Source organism: Gopherus evgoodei, chromosome 3 (assembly GCF_007399415.2).
Source record: "Gopherus evgoodei ecotype Sinaloan lineage chromosome 3, rGopEvg1_v1.p, whole genome shotgun sequence".
Taxonomy (NCBI): Eukaryota; Metazoa; Chordata; order Testudines; family Testudinidae; genus Gopherus; species Gopherus evgoodei.
In genome coordinates, this window is record NC_044324.1 from 30,000,832 (window position 1) to 30,022,209 (window position 21,378).

The 21,378-nt window shown below is 42.5% G+C and overlaps 1 protein-coding gene across 1 annotated transcript in view; it reads left to right on the plus strand.

Annotated features, from left to right (window-relative positions):
* HS1BP3 (HCLS1 binding protein 3) overlaps nt 1–21,378 on the plus strand; it is an 85,665-nt gene that overhangs the window by 53,815 nt on the left and 10,472 nt on the right. Inside the window, exons 5-6 of the mRNA XM_030555347.1 lie at nt 12,593–12,750; nt 13,226–13,361. Of these exons, the coding sequence (XP_030411207.1) occupies nt 12,593–12,750; nt 13,226–13,361 (294 nt within the window). The remainder of the gene's footprint in view (nt 1–12,592; nt 12,751–13,225; nt 13,362–21,378) is intronic.

Here is a 21,378-nt window from a genome sequence, read left to right on the forward strand (position 1 = left end):
TTTAAGTCCTCAATTTTGAAAATCTATTAAATACACATTACAAAAGCAGCTTGTTCAGATAATCTCTTGGCTGGCAGGGAGCCAGTAGTCAGTGACCAACCACCAGTGTGTGCTGTTCTGTCTATATTCACACAATCACTTAGCTCCTACAGTGTTCCGGTGTGTCTTGCTTTATTTTGTTTCCTGCAGAGCTGTCAAGGTTTTTTCCCTCACTTTGAACTTTAGGGTACAAAAAGTGGGGACCTACATGAACACTTTTAAGCTTATTTACTAGCTTAAATCTGGTATGCTGCCACCAGCCAGAAGTAGTGTCTGGCACACTTTCTGTTCCCACAGAAACCTTCCCTGGGGAACCCAGACCCAAACCCCTTGGTCTTAAAACAAGGAGAAATTATCCATCCCCTTCCTTTTCCCCCCAGACTTTCCCCTCCCTGGGTGGCCTTGAGAGGTTTCTCACCGATCCAAACTCCTTGGATCTTAAAACAAGGAAAAATCAATCAGGTTCTTAAAAAGAAAGCTTTTAATTAAAGAAAGAAAAGGTGAAAATTATCTCTGTAAAATTAGGATGGAAAATGCTTTACAGGATACTCAGATTCATATAGACTAGAGGAACCCCACCCCCAAGCCTTAGATTCAAAGTTACAGCAAACAGAGGTAAAAATCCTTCCAGCAAAAAGACACATTTGCAAGTTAAGAAAACAAACATAAGACTAATCCATCTTGCCTGGCTATTACTTACAATCTTGAAACATGATAGACGGATTCAGAAAGATTTGGAGAACCTAGAATGATGTCCCGTCCCCTCTCAGTCCCGAGAGTGAACAACGAACAACACAAAAAGCACAAACAAAAGACTTCCCTCCACCAAGATTTGAAAGTATCTTGTCCCCCCATTGGTCCTCTGGTCAGGTGTCAGCCAGGTTTACTGAGCTTCTTAACCCTTTACAGGCAAAAGAGACATTAACCCTTAACTATCTGTTTATGACAAGAGCCATTTCTGGGTTTTGGCAATTGGTTCATTTTATCTAATGGCACAGCAGGCAAAACAATAAAGAAGAAAACTGACCCATCTGAAGAGTATGTAGTTGAGGCGAGGGCAGGGAAGACCAGTCTAAGCCAGGTGCTTCCTGGGGCCATATCATCAACTTGTCAAGGTATTATACCTTTTGAATGGTGTAATTTTGTCCACATATGCTACCTGGCTGTTGCTGGAATTTGCCCACTGCCTTAATAACCAACATTTGTTTTGCTTATAACTAGGTACTGAGTTGCGGTGTGACCAGGGAAGTTTTAGGCTGGAGCATCCCTTGTACTTTGCCAGAGGTCTCTCTCAGGATGGGAATGGGACTGTGTATATACCAGGCCCAGAGGAGTGGATATCTTGAGATAGACATGCCAAACTCACGCAAAAAACTCAGAAATTGGGCTTGTTTTTGGCTTAATTGGCTTGTGAGTGGCTTGTTGGCTAGTTTTTGGCTTGTAGCTTGTTGCTTCTTTTTTTTTTATCAGCTCCCAACAAGCAGGTGCATGGGGGAAAAAGCAGGGGAAATGGGGGGGCAAGCAGGGGCAAGGGGGGGAGAGAGTCGGGGTGCACAGTGGGCCCACCACAGTCCCAGACTGCATGCCCGGGGGATCTAGTCGCATAGAGTGTTGGGGTTCTTAGGAATTGGCTTGTTTGGGCCTTGTTTTGAAATGGGATTAGCTTTATTTTTGGCTTATTTTGAAAGTCGGGGTGCTTATTTACCATGTGAAACTGGGCAACTGTGCTTGAGACATAATTTTCCAAAGAACCTTGAAAGTGAGGGTTGGTGCGGGGGTAGTAGAAGGAAACAGACCCTTTTCTTCTAGGCCTCTCTGTTCACTTTGTACACACAAAATCGGAGATCTGCCCATGCACCTGCTTCTCATGTTTGCTCAGCATTTGGATGCAGTAGTGATGGAGCACGCTTCACAGTGAATTCAGTTGAGGCGGCAGCACAGTGGGAATCTTGTCTCTTATGCCAATGAACACAGCGAGTAATGGAGTGGCTGACTGGCATGTGCAGCAGGATCCACTGTGGACTGCTAGGAGAAGTGCACTGGATGATTAGGCAGCATAAATTAACCCCCTGCAAAGCAGTTTCTAAATGATTAAGTGCTACTCTTCCATAAGAATAGCATCCTCTATTTAGGGCTTGATGTTCAGAGGTGTTCGATTCCTGCAGCTCCTATTGCTTTTACTTAGAATTGTAGGTATTCAGCACATCTGAAAACCAGGCCCTGGGTTAATTTCACATTCAAATAAATTCCTTGATTTGAGTGGTTCTGAAAAATTATTCATTTTTCTGGAGATTCCAGAAGACTGGAAGGGGGCAAATATAGTGCCCATCTATAAAAAGGGAAATAAAAACAACCCAGGAAACTACAGACCAGTTAGTTTAACTTCTGTGCCAGGGAAGATAATGGAGCAGGTAATCAAAGAAATCATCTGCAAACACTTGGAAGCTGGTAAGGTGATAGGGAATAGCCAGCATGGATTTGTAAAGAACAAATTGTGTCAAACTAATCTGATAGCGTTCTTTGATAGGATAACGAGCCTTGTGGATAAGGGAGAAGCGGTGGATGTGATATACCTAGACTTTAGTAAGGCATTTGATACAGTCTCGCATGATATTCTTATAGATAAACTAGGAAAGTACAATTTAGATGGGGCTACTATAAGGTGGGTGCATAACTGGCTGGATAACCGTACTCAGAGAGTAGTTGTTAATGGCTCTCAAGCCTGCTGGAAAGGTATAACAAGTGGGGTTCCGCAGGGGTCTGTTTTGGGACCGGTTCTGTTCAATATCTTCATCAACGATTTAGATGTTGGCATAGAAAGTACGCTTATTAAGTTTGCGGACGATAGCAAACTGGGAGGGATTGCAACTGCTTTGGAGGCCAGGGTCAAAATTCAAAATGATCTGGACAAATTAGAGAAATGGTCTGAGGTAAACAGGATGAAGTTCAATAAAGATAAATGCAAAGTGCTCCACCTAGGAAGGAACAATCAGTTTCACACATACAGAACGGGAAGAGATTGTCTAGGAAGGAGTATGGCAGAAAGAGATCTACGGGTCATAGTAGACCACAAGCTTAATATGAGTCAACAATGTGATACTGTTGCGAAAAAAGCAAACATGATTCTGGGATGCATTAACAGGTGTGTTGTAAACAAGATACGAGAAGTCATTCTTCCGCTTTACTCTGCGGTGGTTAGGCCTCAACTGGAGTATTGTGTCCAGTTCTGGGCACCGCATTTCAAGAAAGATGTGGAGAAATTGGAGAGGGTCCAGAGAAGAGCAACGAGAATGATTGATTAAAGGTCTTGAGAACATGACCTATGAAGGAAGGCTGAAGGAATTGGGTTTGTTTAGTTTGGAAAAGAGAAGACTGAGAGGGGACCTGATAGCAGTTTTCAGGTATCTAAAAGGGTGTCATCAGGAGGAGGGAGAAAACTTGTTCACCTTAGCCTCCAATGATAGAACAAGAAGCAATGGGCTTAAACTGCAGCAAGGGAGATTTAGGTTGGACATTAGGAAAAAGTTCCTAACTGTCAGGGTAGTTGAACACTGGAATAAATTGCCTAGGGAGGTTGTGGAATCTCCATCTCTGGAGATATTTAAGAGTAGGTTAGATAAATGTCTGTTAGGGATGGTCTAGACAGTATTTGGTCCTGCCATGAGGGCAGGGGACTGGACACGATGACCTCTCGAGGTCCCTTCCAGTCCTAGAGTCTATGAGTCTGAGTCTATGACTCTAAACTAGAAACAAATGTTATCAGTTTTTCACTGTTTCATTGTTCAAGGAACGGGTCACTAACACCAGAAATGATTGCTGTTTGCATTCATCATTGTTAATTTTTAGAAGCTGTAGTAGTCCTACTCACTGATATTCAAGGTTAAATTTGATACCGTAAATGCACACATGTGGAGACCTCTGAATTTCAGATTTTCCCAACCACAATCACATTTTTCAGCAGAGAGATGTAACATACAAAGTGAAATCTAAAGAGGTGCCACACAAAGCCAAGTCAGAGAGAGATTGCCCTATGTTTAGATTAATATATTACTATAAGCTGTTTGTTTGTGGAACCTTGCTCTCTCTTTTTGTGTCTGCTGCTCTGAACCTCTCCGGTACACAGTGAATACAGGTTTTATTAGGTTAGGTGTTTTACATTCTCTCCATATCAACTTAATTGACATAGTTCATAAAGCTGCTCAGGACATTTAAAAGAGGAGAACATAAAGTGTAAGGCTGGTTGGATTTTATTACCTTAGTCACTCCTATTTCCTTGTATATTATTTTTTTTCATGGTTAGCTATGTATACAGCATGTGCACAGTGCTTTGCAGATGTGAGATGCAGTCCTTGCTCAAGAGTTTACTGTCTAAAGGCCCACACCTCAGATAGTTATTGATGGATGTTAATTAATGGATCTGTGTTTGAGATTAAAACATTTGTGAATAACTCCTGTGTAGAGTTGGGCCTACAGCTGGCTGGACTTTTTTTTGATGAAACAGGTTTTCATCAGAAAATGCCAGCTCATTGAAAATGAAACTTTTTGCAGGAAAGAGTCTGTTTTGTTGAAGCTTTCATCTGGAAGGTTTCTCAGGTCCAGGGTGGAATTTTTGATCAGAGAGAGAGACAGAGACCTCAGAAAACCAATAGCGAAGTTTTAAGGCACTCACCTGGGATATGGGGAATCCAAGGTCAAGTCTCTACTCTGCCTTATTCAGAGGAGGGACTTGAACCAGCTGCAGAGGAGCACCAAGAAGGCTACACCTGAGTGGCTTTGGCCACAGCAGCATCCCTGCCACTCAGAGAAGGTGACCGAGAGCTTTTGTTCTCCCTGCCTCATAAGGCAAGAACAAGGGTTTGGACATACTCAGTATACTATATCAGACTTTGTCAGTTATCTTTATCAACCAAATTTGTAATGTCATTAAAAAACAATGTCATGTTTGTCTGACAAGACTTATTTTTCATAAAACCATGCTGATTGGTATGGGACCATCCTTTTAATTCTTTACTGATTGCATCCCTTATCAGCCTTTCCATGATTTTATCCAGGATTGATATCAAGCTAACCAGTATAAAGATAGACATGTTGTCCCATTTACCTTTGTTACATATTGGCACAATATTAGCTTTTTAAAAAATGATTCCTCTGGAACTTACCCAGAATTCAAAACATTGTTAAAATATCAACATCAGTGGCCTTCTTGGCCAATTCTTTTAAAACTCCTGGATACAGTTTATCCAGCCCTACAGATTTGAAAAATTTTAACTATAGCAGCTGCTGTTTTAATATCAATCCTAGTTACAGTTACAATAGAAAGTATTTCATTATCCCTGTATGCTGTGAATGTGTCATCCTGATATATTTTGAAATGTTTATCTTGTTAGCCTTAACCTTTAAAACCTTGTTTTAGTAATTCCAAATGTCTGGACTGGTCTAGGAGATCCAGAAAGATGAGAAAACATTTCATACCTGGCAATTTTCTTCCTTTGAGATCTCGTATACCAGTCCAGGTTCCTTCCCTGTGTAAATTAGTGCCTGTGTAGATTAAAATCAGAGTTTTCATGGAACTATACATATTTATGGTTAAAGATATTGGTTATTGTATATCAACAAAAATAGTTTCAATACAGTCTGTTGGAGGTCTACTTTCAAATGACATAGGAGTGTAGCATCATTAAAAGCTAAGGGCCAGATTTTCTGAAGAGCTCAGTATCCAATAGTTTCCATTCAGAACAATAGAAACTCCAGGGTGCTGAGTGTTTCAAAAAACCTGGCCATGCATTTAGGTTCCTAAATGGGAGCTGAACTCTTGTAAAACTTGCCCTTAATGATTTGTCCCCAGCTGTTGGTTGGTTGGAACTATATAATCCAAGAGCAGCCTGGTTCGCAGATCTCAGAGAAGGAAATTTTCCCTACTTGATCATTTTCTCGCTTAAAATTGTTTTAAAAACCAGGGAACTTTTCTACTTTTTTATAACTTCTTCTCTTGCTTTTTGAGACCCTGAAAGCATTTCAATCACTATTAACTGATTTTTCTGCCCTGGTGTTTGCAGGAAAAGGCTGACGACTCTTTGAGGTGAACTTTCCCTGCAGTAAGTGCTTGTCAACACTGCTTAGTGCTGAGCAGTCACTCTGGGTGAGCTGGCTGGCTTAGATTTCCCATTTGGCACCCGTCCTCCTAGGCAGATGAGAATGACCCTTTTGTCTTGTCTGTTATCATACAGCTTGGGAAAGTGAACACTGTTGGAATAGAGAGAGAGCAGCAGCAGACATTTTGTTTTCTGTGTGAACCAATGTGCAGAGGCTCTTTGTTTTATAGCAGTGGTTTAAGCTGAAGAAGTGTTAGTATAGTACCACGTCAGCTGTTCAAGCCTGTTTTCTAAATGGAGATTGAGATGCAGGTTTATATTAATTAGCTTTTTCCTTCAAATTATGAATTCGAGTGCTAGTCCTAACATGTTAATGTAATTCTTTCATATATTACTGGAACTTTTTGTTTCCTGCCTGTATTTTGGGAAAAAGCATCGCCCAGATTTTCAAACTGTATTAACAATCCAGGCCTGTTTGTTCACTAATTTGCAATTGTGTGTGCAGTCTCAGTAATTGTGTTCACAAATATACATGCATGCAGGTTTGAAAATCTGGTCCTATGGGTTAGGAGTGGCCCTGATACAGTTCTTGAAGTCACTTGTGTGAGTTCCCAAGGAGCTACATAATGATCCTGTTGTGAGCTCCTTAGGTCTCAGGCCTGTTATCTTTCTAAGGGCTGAGACCAGGAATTTAGGCTGTAATTCACTAAGATCATCTCAACAAGTCTGCCTTCAGTTCAGCACCTGCTGTCTTGTTTTCTCAGGGACAAAGACAGGCTTAACCAGTGACCAGTCAGCCAGCTTTCTAAAACTGTGTTGGGCCCAGGATATCAGTGGCACCAAACCTTGCCAGAACAACAGATGCAAAACCTGCAGTCACATCTCCCTGCACAAGACACCTTTCAGGATCCAAGAGTCCTACTGGATGTACCTCATCCAGTGCACTAAATGCCCCAGTAACAATTGTGTGAGTGAAAAAGACGATCACTATGCTATCGCATGAGCTCACACAAAAAATTGATAAAAGATGAAAAAAACACTGCATCACCTGTGGGTGAACACTTTTCACAAAGCGATCACTCTTTATCTGACCTATCAGTCCCTATCCTCAAAGGAAACTTGCACAACACCTTCTAAATATGAGCCTTGCAGCCTAAATTCATAATGTTGCGAGACACTAAAAATCATTGGCTGAATAGACACACTGGATTTGTGGCTTAAGACAGCAATCTGTAACCCACTAACTCTCTCCCTCTCTCCTCCCAGTTCCCTCCGCCTTTGACTGAGTTAATGGGCCACTTCTGTTCTACCTTGTATTAGCTACGACCCTCTGAGCACATTTCCCAGACCTGAAAAAGAGTTTTGTGTAAGCTCGAAAGGTTGAGGCTACATCTACACTAGAGCACTTACCACACTGATAGTGCTGTCTACACTGTCACTTAGGTTGATGTATCTTATGTCACTCCGGGATGTGGATTCTTCACACCCCTGAGTTATACCGAAGTAACCTGTAGACAAAAGTCTGTCTCTCCCAACAGAAGTTGCTCCAATAAAAGATAATACCTCACTCACCTTGTCTCTATAAACTGCAGATGGAAATAATAGTGCCCATAAAAATGGATTTGAAATTTGGCCCTTAATGCTTACACAGATGAGTTTTATGTACAGGGTTTTATACAACAAAAAGTTTTTAATATTGTTGAGCCTTTTTTGAAGCTCATAATCTTCAAAATGCCTTCCCCTGATCTCTGAGAATGTTCAGTGGCCTAATTAGTATTACACTTATGGAACAAAATAGGGGTGAAATCGAATCGGTAAGGTCAGAACTTTAATAAGGGTATGTAGAAATTATTCTGAAAACCTATTAAATTGAACATCAAGTATCTTAGCTTTAAGGATTTTTTTGGAACCATCTTATAGCAGAGGTAACATTTTGTGTTCAATCCCATAGAATGTTCCCATGAAACTATAGCATGCTTCAGTGTTCTAGGACTCTTTCCAAATGAGTGTCAGTTTTCTAAGGATCAGTGACCAGTGAGTGGCATGGCTGATACCAGCTCTATTAGCATTGGAACCTGTAAGCAACGGAAAGAGGTGCAGAGAGCTAAAGTGCAAGTATTTGCTCAGGGTTTGTGCACAGAGGTCATCACATAGTGTGAAGAAATACGGTGCTCTGCATTTCCGCTTGAACTGGGAGCACTGCTTTGTAGGGATAGGTGGATGTGTGATAAGACAGGGCCAAGCATAGGGACGTAATTGCTTCCTAAGAAATGTAAATGATATGGGTAAGAGCCATTTTTAGAAGTGTCCATTAATCCTACCGCCAATCTGATGCAGTATTCAAATAACCTACCAAGGTGATGAGTGTAAATGTAGATAGATGAGCTGCGTGAAGGAGAAACTAATAACTGAGGCAACCCTGGGCTCCAGGCATAGAAATGCTTCTGAAGGTTCCCAAGGATGGAAGAGCCAGCCCAGAAGTGGGGGGGGGGCAAAGCACCCCATCTCTTCCACCCAAGGCCCTGCCCATGGCCAAGCTGCAAGCTGGAGGTGGGGGGGAGTCGAGAGCAGCCCCTGGCCCGTGTCCTCACCCTACAGGCCCCCTGCCCAGGGCAAGTGGAGGTTCCACAGCGCAACTCCCACTGCTGCCTGCGTGGCTCTTACCATGGATGGGCTGTGGCCACCCCAGACAGAGCCTGGACCAGGTAAGAGCCACGGGGAGCTGTGGAGCCTCCTGCTCTGGGCAGAGGGAGGGGGCAGAGACATTGCCTGGCTGGGGGAGGGCTCAGAGGGAAGAGGAAGATTGGAGCACCTGCTGAACCAGGCCCGTCTACTTTCAAAAAGTGGGAGAGCCATGGCCCCCTGAGCCCTCCTATTCTGGTGCCCCGAATGTTCCCATGGCACTTTGCTCTCCCAGCCAGCTGCTTCATTCCTCATGACACATGCTGGGTACAGTGCTGCTTTTCACCACTCTCTGTTCGCCTCAGCTGACCTCACTCGTTGGGTCATGAGTGACAAAGCTACCTTACTGGCAACTCCTTGTTCTGCACTCTTGTAAGACTGAGCCCTGGATTTGTAGTGGTGCATCATTTATACACTCATGTTTTCCCCTTCAAAATAATCTTATTGCTATTGCAGTGGCGTAAAACCGACCAGCTAATACAGAACTGTGGGAATCTTTTCTGGTTTAGATTCTGCTCTCAAGAAATCCACGTTGCTGGTAAATATGAATCGCCTGGCAGTACAATTCTGTTGTCCTTAGAAGGGTAGTAAGGTGAAGCAGATCCATCATGAAGAAATAGCCTTTTCTTGTTCATCCTGTTAACGTTTAGGAAATGTGGCAAATCACTTTCTGTGCTCTCAGTCCTGGGCCTTGCAACGGTCCAGTGATGTATTCTGGCAAGACTAAAAATGACCGAGTGTAACTGGGATAGTTTCGATTGCTAAACTAAACAGAGGATTATCAGCAAGTCTTTGCAGTTCAGTTCATTTTCTTTAATACACTATTCAGTGTGACAGTGTTATTCTGGCTCTACTCCCTTCCCCTGCAATTTCCCGCCACTACAATGCTCTTAAATGCCAACACTTTCAGAGCCAGATCATGAAGCCCTTCCTCATCTCCTGACTTTCAAAGGGACAGCTTGCGTGAGTACCTGCTTTCCATTGGCGGTAAGGGGTTCGCAATCTCAACCTTGGAGTGTTACAGCTGGGATTTCCTAAGGAGCTGAAGAGAGTTAGGTGCCCAAATCCCAATGATATTTTGGCATCTAAATCCCTTAGGTTCTGTTGAGAATTCCAGCCTGCATGTTCAGAGGTTGTAAGGTGCTAAGACCCATCAATTTCCATTGACTTTATCTGAGGGAGTTCAAACGGCATTCCGTTTCCACTGACTTTAGTGCACTTGATGCCTTGCAGGAGTTGCTTTCCCCATCTTCCAAGTCAAACTTCTTTTAAAGAAAAGCAGCAATAAACTATTCCTCCCATGCCAGTGATGGCTTGGGCACAAATACGAAGTGAATGGAACTCTGCTGATTTACACCAGCTGAGGATCTGGCCCAGAAAAGGTGTGTACCATCTAATTTGTTCAGAAGGAAATAATCATTTTCTGGAAACTTCCTAATGATTCTCTTATCCCCTGGAGGGGCTCTCTTCAGATCAGAAGTAAGACACATTGATGGGGCAGTGTTTGGATGCACTGTGCAGTACCTGTTTTGAGGCTACAAAAATCTTCACTCTCTGCAGCTGTTAAGCCAGTACTTAATAACTGAGCACTAAAATCTACTTTTAAAATAGGAAAATCCCAGCACAAATGCACAAGAAGTGCAAAAAGATGCAAAAAGAAAACATAACATCCAACTGGCTAAGGAAATTTCTCTCTGTAGCAATGCACCTGATTTTTCATCTTCACTCCTGCTGTAATATTTGAAGATCACTTATATGGAGATTTAAGGTATATTTTACTTTTGTGCCATGTAAGCAATTGCAGGATAAAGAAGAGCTGCCTCCAGAAATCTGCCTCAGGATGTTTTAATGTTAGAAATGTGCATCTCTCCAGTGTTTGCCTTCTTACAATCATAACGTAACAAGTTGCTTGGCAATAAATAGCTGAAATGGGACTAGGTAATTGAATGAGGTGGATGGATGAGTGGTTGCATCTAGTCAAATAAAGGGAAAAACTGAGGCTGAGGGGCATGAAAGAAAGGATTACGGAAACCATGCTGCAGAACTATGCAGCTTTAACTATACATACCATCAGCCTGGATCAGGCAGAGAGGTGGCTGGGTAGAAATTTACACATGAACTCCACTATCTACTCACCTATGTCCTAAGGGTGACCATGCTGTTAGAAGGCTTGCGTATTTGGAGAAAAATGGGCTCTTCGTAACTTGGGAAAGAGAAGTTAACAGATCTGGCCGTCGGTCTTGGGTACCTATATGGCCCCCAGCTCTTTAGTACCTGAGCACCTCAGTCTTTAATGTATTTATTCTCAACACTGCTGTGAGGTAGGAAAGTGCTGTTATCTCCATTTTGCAGATGGGGAGCTAACACACAGAGAGATTAAGTGTCTTGCCCATGGTTGCACAGGAAGTTTGAGGTTGAACAGGGTATTGAGTCCAGGTCTCTAGCTAACACTCTAACAACAGGAAGCCCCCTGCCCCAAACCACTGTAGCAGCTGAGCATCAAAACACAAACTGAATTTGTTGCCATTTTGAATTGTTTAGCAAGCTGTTTAGCAATTGCTTCCTTGTCATTTCCCGTCAGTGTGGCACATTTCCAAAACATTCAGTGATTAAGCATTACATATTGATCTTGTGTAGTCATTTAAAGTGCATCATATGCTGTTGCTAAGAGACGAAACAACATCAGGAACATGCCATTCACCAGGGCTTATGTTCTGTTGATAATAAACTCTTATGAAAATTAACCAGACTCCGCTTATCCTCTGTGTGTGGCCGTAATCCGGTGAGTATTTTACTGGCCTGTTTAACATGACTGGAATGCACTTGTAATCTCTTTGACTTTATTGCCTTGTTTTTTTTTATGGCAATAGCATTTTAAATGCTGCTAATTGGTTTTACTATAGACTGAAACCTGACCTTGTACTGGGTAAAGAAGAGCAGATCTTTTAGTGCAAAAAGTGCCTGTTGGGGGTGCAGCACTAGTACCTTGCGATGACGTGGCTGTTACACTTGTAGGTTCAAATATCAGGAGATTCTGTGCAAATTGCTAGATGCCCTAATCAATAGGCATTCCCTTGTTTTGAATTAAATTCTCTCATCCAAAGATTTCCTCTTAGCCTCCCATTTTCTCTGGCTCCCCACATGCCGACTTCTCTCTTGAATTTTCCCCTTTGTTACCTCAGGCTGCACTGCTGTAATGTGTGGTGCCTAACTGTGGAGGCCGCCTTAAAGCTCCAGCTAATACAGAGCATGGCTGCCCATCTTCTGAGTGGGTCAGTGGGTTGTGAGCATGTCACAGTTGTGCTTCTCGCTCTGTTGTGGATGTCTCTAAATGTTTGAGTGAGATTGCTACAGAGACTAAAAGGATGTGGGCTCATGGGCCTGCCTCTCCCTCAGCTAAAGGTGGTGCAGATCCTGGAGAAGCCCCCAGTGTTGTATGCTCACTGATGGGAGTGAGTTTGCAGTGATAAAGTATCTGCTACCTTCTCTTCACCCATGAGGTACCCAGTGGCCAAATGGGTCCAGGCCATTCTGTGGCTATCAAGCCATTCCCTTCCTCTCTCCTCTATTTCAATGGTGCTGAACTGTATTCAGGAGTCTGCCATTCTTATTCCCAAATGAATGAAAAGTCCTGAAAAGGAGGAGAAAATTGCAACTAAATGTGATAATATTGTAGTTTTTAATATACATCTTGCTTCCATTTCCGGCTGAATTCCTTGATAGTTCTTGTAATGTAAGAAATGTCAGCTGAATTTCTTTCTTGTTTCTTGTACTTTTAGATCTAAAAAACCTAAGAAGCCCGCACCTCCTGCAGCCAAGGAAGACAAGCCCAAGTTAACCATTTTCGATGAGGAAGTAGATCCTGAGGAAGGATTATTTGGCCCAGTAAAAGATTTTTCATCTTCCAGTTCCAAGAAGAATTCGTCAGCCAAAGAGAGTAAATATGTTCCATTTTCCATTATGTACAGTTAGGTTGTGGTCCCTAAAGCTTCTATAAGGCTCTTGTATTTAAAATGGAATGGTGCAGCGCATGATATTTGGGTTTTGACGTAAGAATCTTGGGCCAGACCTTCAGCTGTAAATTAGCTAGAAGTGGAAATAAACGTGGCTTGTAGCTTCAATAGCCCTACGCTGTTGGACATTAGATTCTCAGTTGTTATGGATCTGTAGCTGTTGTCTAGCTTATGTTGATGGGTGAGTAGAGCCAGTAGCTCCTGGTAGTGCAATGTATCAAGAATGTATTTCCTAGCACTTTGTGGATTTTTACTTTGGATGTGGAAGACTTTTTGTAAAAATTAATTTTCTGTAGGACGTTTCCTTTCAGCTGTACAACTTGTTTCCCCTGCTAACAGCCATGGTAGTGGTGTTGTAGTTGAAGCTTGACTAAACCTTTCTGATGATTCAATCTTTAGGTCTGAAATTATTTGAGGACCCAGACCTCGGTGGGACTGTTAAACTAGGCGACTCTCTCCTGCTGCCAACAGCCTGTGAGAACAAGGACTATACTCTAAGTACGAGCCTCAAAGAGGACACAGAGGAGCTATTGAGGTATTCCTCTAAAACGGGTCCTGTGGTAATGATGTCCACTAGGCATTCTTGAGCAGGAAGCAATTTAGATACCAAGGCCACAAACTCCAGGGCAAAGCTTAAAATATATTCTGTGCTAAAAGTGGATTGACATTCATACTAACCAAGACAAGGGCAGACATTTGTTTAAAAGTTTGAAAATCAAAGACAAAACACATTTATTAAAGCTTAACAATAATGAGCACTGACAAACGGTAGCACCTTTACTTTTTCAAGGTGCTTTACAAATAATCCCCAGGAGAGTAGATGGGCAGGTCAACTGTCCTTTTTCCAAATGTGGAAGTGAAGGCAGAGGAGTATCTTGTCCAAGGGCAAAGATGAACTCTGTTTCAGAACTGAGGTTAGAATTTAGGTGATCAGTGCTTGGACGCTGTGCTCAAGCCACTAGACTCGGCTGCCTTTTTATTTCAACAGTGTCTCTTATGACATGTATTTATATTTTAATCAGAACTATGCAAGATCTGGATTATCAGGAGGCTCTGAGGTAGGAGGAAGCATTCATGAACATGCCCTCCCTCTATCTGAAGTACTTAATGTGGCCCCAGGTACCACAATGTCTGGGTGCCTCTCAATTTAATGTATTATCCTTGCAAAACTCCTATTGAGGCAGTTTTGCTGCTCCATTCATTCCCACATTATAAATAGTGAATTAAGGCTCAGAGAAAATAAGCTCCCACGGGAAGTATGTGGCAGTGCAAGGAGTTGAATGTGAGTCTCCTGAGTCCCAGGCTGGCCCCCTAACTGCAGGATCGTCTATTTGCTCATGCTATCAGTTGCTATCCAACTTTTTAGTATCCTACTTTAGTAACCAGTCCAGAGCAGAGACAAAATATTCTGATGTGTGCTCTTAATCCCTTGGAGCTGGTAGTTTTGCAGCCTCTATTGTTTATACAAAATGCCTTAGTACTAACATATCACGGCAGAAATAACTGGCTTAGTTTATGCAGAGGTTAAGTTAGGTTATATGCCATCTCCTCTTACACTTTGGGGGCACATCTGATATTTACAAGACATGATGTGACAAGATATAACTCGATTTACTGAGGTGGCATGTTGGGAGTGAACACACACATTCACAGCTTTTCATGTCTGCTTTATCCTGTGCTAATAATCTAGGCATAAAACGCTTGACCCAAATTGTTCATATAACTAGAACAAAAGTGCCTTATTTAGTGTAATTCCTCCATTAGCCATGAAAGCAGTGGAAAGAGCCTGACCATTTGTCATATTAATGCATGTCAAATTATGCAGGCTTCCCTGCTCACTCATAGTGAAAGAGGCCCCTGAAGCCCGCTGTTTGACTGGCAGATCATGCCATTCTATAGATTTGGTGTTGAAGAAGATAGCAACAGTTGATCAATTGCCAGAGGTGGTGATAATGAAAAAAGAGGTCAAAGATACTAATTCTTTAAGTTATAACTGATTTTTTTCCTGAATTGTCACAGTGCCAGTATCAGTGCCTTCAGTAGCTGGCAATGCCAACATTCAGTTGGAAATGAGTAGGGGAAGCCCAGCAGAAAATCAAGTTTGTGACCCAACTGGAAAATGGCACGGGAATCATTCTTGCTCTGGAGACAAATCTTATCCCTGGTAGGGATGTAGAAAGATAGTGCCCTATGGACATAGCAGAGAGCAGGTAAACTGAACTGAGAGAAATAGCAGGAGTAAGGAAGAGCTACTGGAGGACGAGAAATAATGAAGGATGGAAATTAGCAGAGGACCCGAAAAATATAGAACATGGGGAGAAAGAAATGTCTGATTATGGACATGATGGGAAGCAAAATAGAACAGGAATGATGTGAGGTGCCGGGTGCGCTCCTGCTGGCTTAACATAGTGGAATTCTTCTTTTCACCCCAATGAGAATATATCTGTGAAGCCAGAAGCCTTGCAGCTTAACTTTCGCAAGCAGTCACTGATTCTGGGTTCCTCAATTTTTGATGCCGAACAAGTGACACTTGTGGCCTGATTTCTAGAAGCACAGATTATCTGCAGCTCCCATTGCATTCCACTGCACCTCATGGCACTTCTGAAAATCCAGCCCCAAGTTGTCTCAAGTTGGGCGCCCAATTAACAGCAGTGGGATTTTTGTTGTTGTTGACAAAGTTTGTGTTAGTGTTCAAGGAACTGATATCTGTGTAAGGATCTAATGAAGGGTCAAATACTGAATTATTTAAACAGCAAAGTCCAGAGATCGCTCAGTGCACAAGCAGCAAAGAATCCTGTGGCACCTTATAGACTAACAGACATTTTGGAGCATGAGCTTTCGTGGGTGAATACCCACTTCCTCAGTGCACAAGTGATTTTAAACTTATTCCCGTCCCATTAGTTCCAGAATTCCGATCAGCCCATCCAGATACATCAACAAGCATTGCATCCCAGCTTGCTGGAGCTGGCATACTGGGGTAAGGACAGAGGAGGCCAGACAGGGATCTTAATATGTATCTCTCCAAATCCATGTGGGACATAAAATATTTTTTAAAGGGATCTTCCTGAGCCTTCCCCCAAATCATTGTGCCCCAGTGGGGATAGGGAAGTCTCTGTGACATCACAACCCAGAGCATCACTTTGGAAAAAGAAACTCCACGGGATGGGATATGAAATAGTGGGAAGTACAATGGAGAAGGAAAGAGGAGGAGAGGTTAAAAACCACATGAGATGAACAGGTCTTTTATCCTTGTTGTTTAGTACATGCAGCACACAAAATACACTTAATACTGATCTGCAAGTCACCTTTGAAAAAGACATAGTTGTCTCATCATATTATATATACATGAAGCCCTTTTGAAAACCCATTTTACAGAGCTTAAATGCAGGGCCTAAAACCATCTACCAGTGCCCCTTGAAATGAAAAATGGAGCAGAGGAAGCCTGAAATCAAGTCAACACCATAACCTAAGTGAAGTCCAGAAGTCAAAATCCTTGCAAATAGGTGCCTTAGATCAAACAGATGCATTTAGTGTTGGATAGTATGATTAAGGGACATACTGTACTAAGCATAAGCATAAGTGAAGTATGACTGTATTCTAAAACCTGTGAATACAAACAAAATGTCCTGATTTCCCCCCTCTAGTAGTAACCACTAACTGAGATTATGTGGAGGACAGCTCACACATGCATGTCCAGTGGTAGAGCACACAAGACCTTGCCAATACATGCCCACTTATCTGAGATTAGCTTTTAGCCCTAAATTGACTTGTTATATGGTCCTGGGGTGTGTTCTCTTGTGAACACCAAGAGATTTATCCACATAACTTTCCCATGAATCAAGAGAACAGCAGATCCCTTGTTTTATGCTTTATTACGTTAGGTGAGTAAACCCAATCCCCTCTGTATATGTATGTAGCTAAATGGACTCCACCGGGAAACCCCCTTTGAGGTTCTACTACCTCCAGATGCTATTCCACAAGGATTGTGTGTCATAGTCAGATTATTGTTAATATGGAAAATGATTATGATTTAAAGAGATTAATAGCTTCCATCCCACTGGGGGCTTTGGTCCCAGAGGGCAGCTGCTACTTTCTCCTCCTGTGTAGCAGTAGCTCCTAATAAAAGTAGATTGGCTCCTCTTCCTCCTTCCACTCACTTTCACAGGCCTCTAACACAGGGGTGCGAAAACGTTTTGGCCCAAGGGCCACATCTGGGAATAGAAATAGTATGGCGAGCCATGAATGCTCACAAAACTGGAGTTGGGTGCAGGAAGGGGTGAGGGCTCTCTGGTTGGGGGTGCGGGCTCTAGGGTGGGGCCAGAAATGAGTTCAGGGTGCGGGAGGGGGCTCCAGGCTGGGGAGTGGGGTGCAGGGAGGGGATGAAGGCTCTGGCTGGGGGTGTGGGCTCTGGGGTGGGGGTGAGGATAAGGAGTTTGAGGAGTAGGAGGGTGCTCTGGGCTGGGATCAAGGGTTTGGAGGGTGTAAGGGTGATCAGGGCAGGGGGTTGGGGCATGGGGAGAAGCTCAGGGGTGCAGGCTCCTGCGGCACTTATCTCAAGTGGCTCCTGGAAGCAGCGGCCATGTCCCTCCTCTGGCTCTTATGTGGATCTGTGGCCAGGTGGCTCTGCACACTGGCCCATCTGCAGGTGCTGCCCCTGCAGCTCCCATTGGCCTGAGATCCCAGCCAATAGGAGCTGCGAGAGCAGTGCTTGGGGTGGGGGCAGCATGCAGAGCGGAGCCCCCTGGCTGAGCCGGAGCGGGGCCATGCCGCTGCTTCCAGGAGCCACATGGAGTGGCCCCTGAACCTGCTCCCCGGCCTGAGCACCGGAGCGGGGCAAGCTCCAGACCCTACTCCTCAGCGGGGGCTTGAGGGCCAGATTAAAATGACTGACGGGCCGGATCCACTGTAGTTTGCCCACCCCTGATGAGATAATTTTCCACACACCACAAGGCTTTTGCTTTGTCACAAGATTCCCCTGTCCAGTTCAACACAGCTCCTCCCTACCATGCGTATTTGTTGCTCTTATTAAAGGACCTCCTCTGAGGTCAGCTTTCCTGGACTCAGGAAGTGTGTGTGGTGGTGATGGGGAACCTTGATGAGATCCCTTCCCCTGGGTTCTGGCACTGTGGCTTCATTCACTCTTTCCTGCCTTTTGGGGCTTCCAAGTGCACTGGAGGCCTGAAATCGCATAATCCCAGGGTCTTGCAGGGCAACACACTCTCGGTAGCCCCAGAATGTATAGGAGGCTATGGCAAATGAAATTCAGTGTTGATAAATGCAAAGTAGTGCATGTTGGAAAACATAATCCCAACTATACATATAAAGTAACGGGATCTAAATTAGCTGTTACTGCTCAGAGATCTTGGAGTCATTGTGGATAGTTGTCTGAAAACATCCACTCAATGTACAACTACAGTCAAAAAAGCTAATTGAATGATGGGAATCATTAAGAATGGGATAGATAATAAGACAGAAAATATCATATTGCCTCTATATTAGGGCTGTCAATTAATCGCAGTTAATTCACGTGATTAACTCAAAAAAATTAATCATGATTAATCGCACTGTTAAACAATAGAATATCAATTGAAATGTATTGAATATTTTTGGATGTTTTTCTACATTTTCAAATATATTAATTTCTATTACAACACAATACAAAGTGTACAGTGCTCACTTTGTTGTTTTTATTACAAATATTTGCACTGTAAAAATGATAAACAAAACAAATAGTATATTTCAGTTCACCTCATACAAGTACTGTAGTGCAATCTCTTTATCAGGAAAGTGCAATTTACAAATGTAGATTTTGTTTTTGTTACATAACTGCTCTCAAAAACAAAACAATGCAAAACTTAAGAGATTACAAGTCCACTCAGTCCTACTTCTTGTTCAGCCAATCGCTAAGACAAACAAGTTTGTTTACATTTACAGGAGATGCTGCTGCCTGCTTCTTATTTATAATGTCATCAGAAAGTGAGAACAGGTATTTGCATGGCACTTTTGTAGCCAGCACTGCAAGGTATTTATGTGCCAGATATACTAAACATTTGTATGCCCCTTCATGCTTTAGCCACCATTCCAGAGGATATGCTTCCATGCTGATGATGCTCTTTAAAAAATAATGCATTAATTAAATTTGTGACTGAACTCCTGTGGGGAGAACTGTATGTCTTCAGCTCTGTTTTACCTGCATTCTGCCGTATATTTCACGTTATAGCAGTCTCAGATGATGACCCAGCACATATTCATTTTAAGAACACTTTCACTACAGATTTGACAAAACACAAACAAGATACCAATGTGAGATTTCTAAAAATAGCTACAGCACTCGACCCAAGGTTTAAGAATCTTAAGTGCCTTCCAAAATCTGAGAGGGACGAGGTGTGGAGTATGCTTTCAGAAGTCTTAAAAGAGCAACACTCAGTTGCAGAAAGTACAGACCCCGAACCACCACAAAAGAAAATCAATTTTCTCCTGGTGGCATCTGACTCAGATGATGAAAATGAACATGCATCGGTCAGCTCTGCTTTGGATTGTTATTGAGCAGAACCCATCATCAGCATGGACACATGTCCTCTGGAATGGTTATTGAAGATGAAGGGACATATGAATCTTTAGCGCATCTGGCACGTAAATATCTTGCGATGCCAGCTACAACAGTGCCATGCAAACGCCTGTTCTCACTTTCAGATGACACTGTAAACAAGAAGTGGGCAACATTATCTCCTGCAAATAGTGATTAAGTTTGTTTGTCTGAGCGATTGGCTGAAGTAGGACTGAGTGGACTTGTAGGCGCTAAAGTTTTACATTGTTTTATTTTTCAATACAGTTATTTTTTGTGCATAATTCTACATTTGTAAGTTCAGCTTTCGTGATGAGGTGATTGCACTAGAGTACTTGTATGAGGTGAATTGAAAAATACTATTTCTTTTGTTTTTTACTGTGAAAATATTTGTAATAAAAATAAATATAAAGTGAGCATTGTACACTTTGTATTCTGTGTTCTAGTAATTTAAATCAATATATTTAAAAATGTAGAAAAACATCCAAAAATATTTAAATAAATGGTATTCCATTATTCTTTAACAATGCAATGAATCATGCAATTAATTGCAATTAATTTTTTTAATTGCTTGACAGCCCTAATCTATATAAATCCATGGTATGCCCATATCTTGAATACTGTATGCAGATGTGGTCGCCCCATCTCAAAAAAGATATATTGGAATTGGAAAAGGTACAGAAAAGATCTGCGAAATGATTAGAGTTATGGAACAGCTTCCATATAAGGAGAGTGTAATAAAACTGGGACTTTTCAGCTTGGAAAATTAACAACTAAAGAGGGATATAATAGAGAGCTATAAAATCATGACTGGAATGGAAAAAGTAAATAAAGAAGTGTTATTTACTCTTTCGCATAGTACAAGAACTAGGGTTCACCAAATTAAATTAATAAGCAGAAGGTTTAAAACAAACAAAAGGAAGGATTTTTTCACACAACGCACAGTCAGCCTGTAGCACTCCTTGCCAGAGGATATGGTGAAGGTCAAAGCTATAACAGGGTTCAAAAAAGAGCTAGATAAATTCATGGAGGATAGGTCCATCAATGGCTATTAGCCAGGAGGGGCAGGGATGGTGTCTCCAGCCTCTGTTTGCCAGAAGCTGGGAGTGGGTGACAGGGGATGGATTACCTCATGATTACCTGTTCTGTTCATTCCCTCTGAAGCACTTGGCATTGGCCACTGTCGGAAGATGGGATACTGGGGTAGATGGTCTGACCCAGTATGGCCACTCTTATGAAAATGAATGCAACTGCTGTGGCCAGATCCAGCAAAGAGGTATAGTTCCATCATGTCCCACTGCCACCACCAAAAATGGAAGGTCATCCTTTCCCTTCCAGAATACGCACTGCAAGGAGTAACAGGGTGTAGCATGCCCATGGCTCGTCCCTCTCCAGCATGAGGGCAGAGGGGAGGAGCCCAGGCTACCGTGGACGATCCTACCCGGTGATACAAGATTGCTGATTTGTGGGTGCAAATGGGTTGGGTGGAATTTACTGAACCCAGATTCTTAGTATTAGGTTTGAGGATGGCCCTAGGTCTAGTTGCTGCTTATAATACCCAGCACCTACAGTTTTCATCTGGCTGTCCATAATTCTGATACTTGGCACTAGAGCTCTTTCTATTTCATATTAAAATTCACAAGATTGTTTTAATGTTTCCTTTTGGTCCTAGTCACTGCTTTAATGTCAGTCTAATAACTCTTCATCTGATTTAGTGCTCCATCTTATGCAAGTAATAGTAGGCTTGCATGCCAAGCCATGCTCGATTTGTGTTGCTAAAACTTTCAAGCTACGGTATCTCAGGTTCCATTTGTTTCATGCATCAGCCTAGTGACTCATTCTACTGATGTGCAAATTCATGCACCAGGCAAAGCGTGGTGCAGTCTTAATGCAATCAACTTCCTACACCCCATTAATCTAAATTGTGACTATCCAGTGTGATGAATAATATTTTTGTTGTCGGGGAGGGAACTCAGTATGTTTTCCT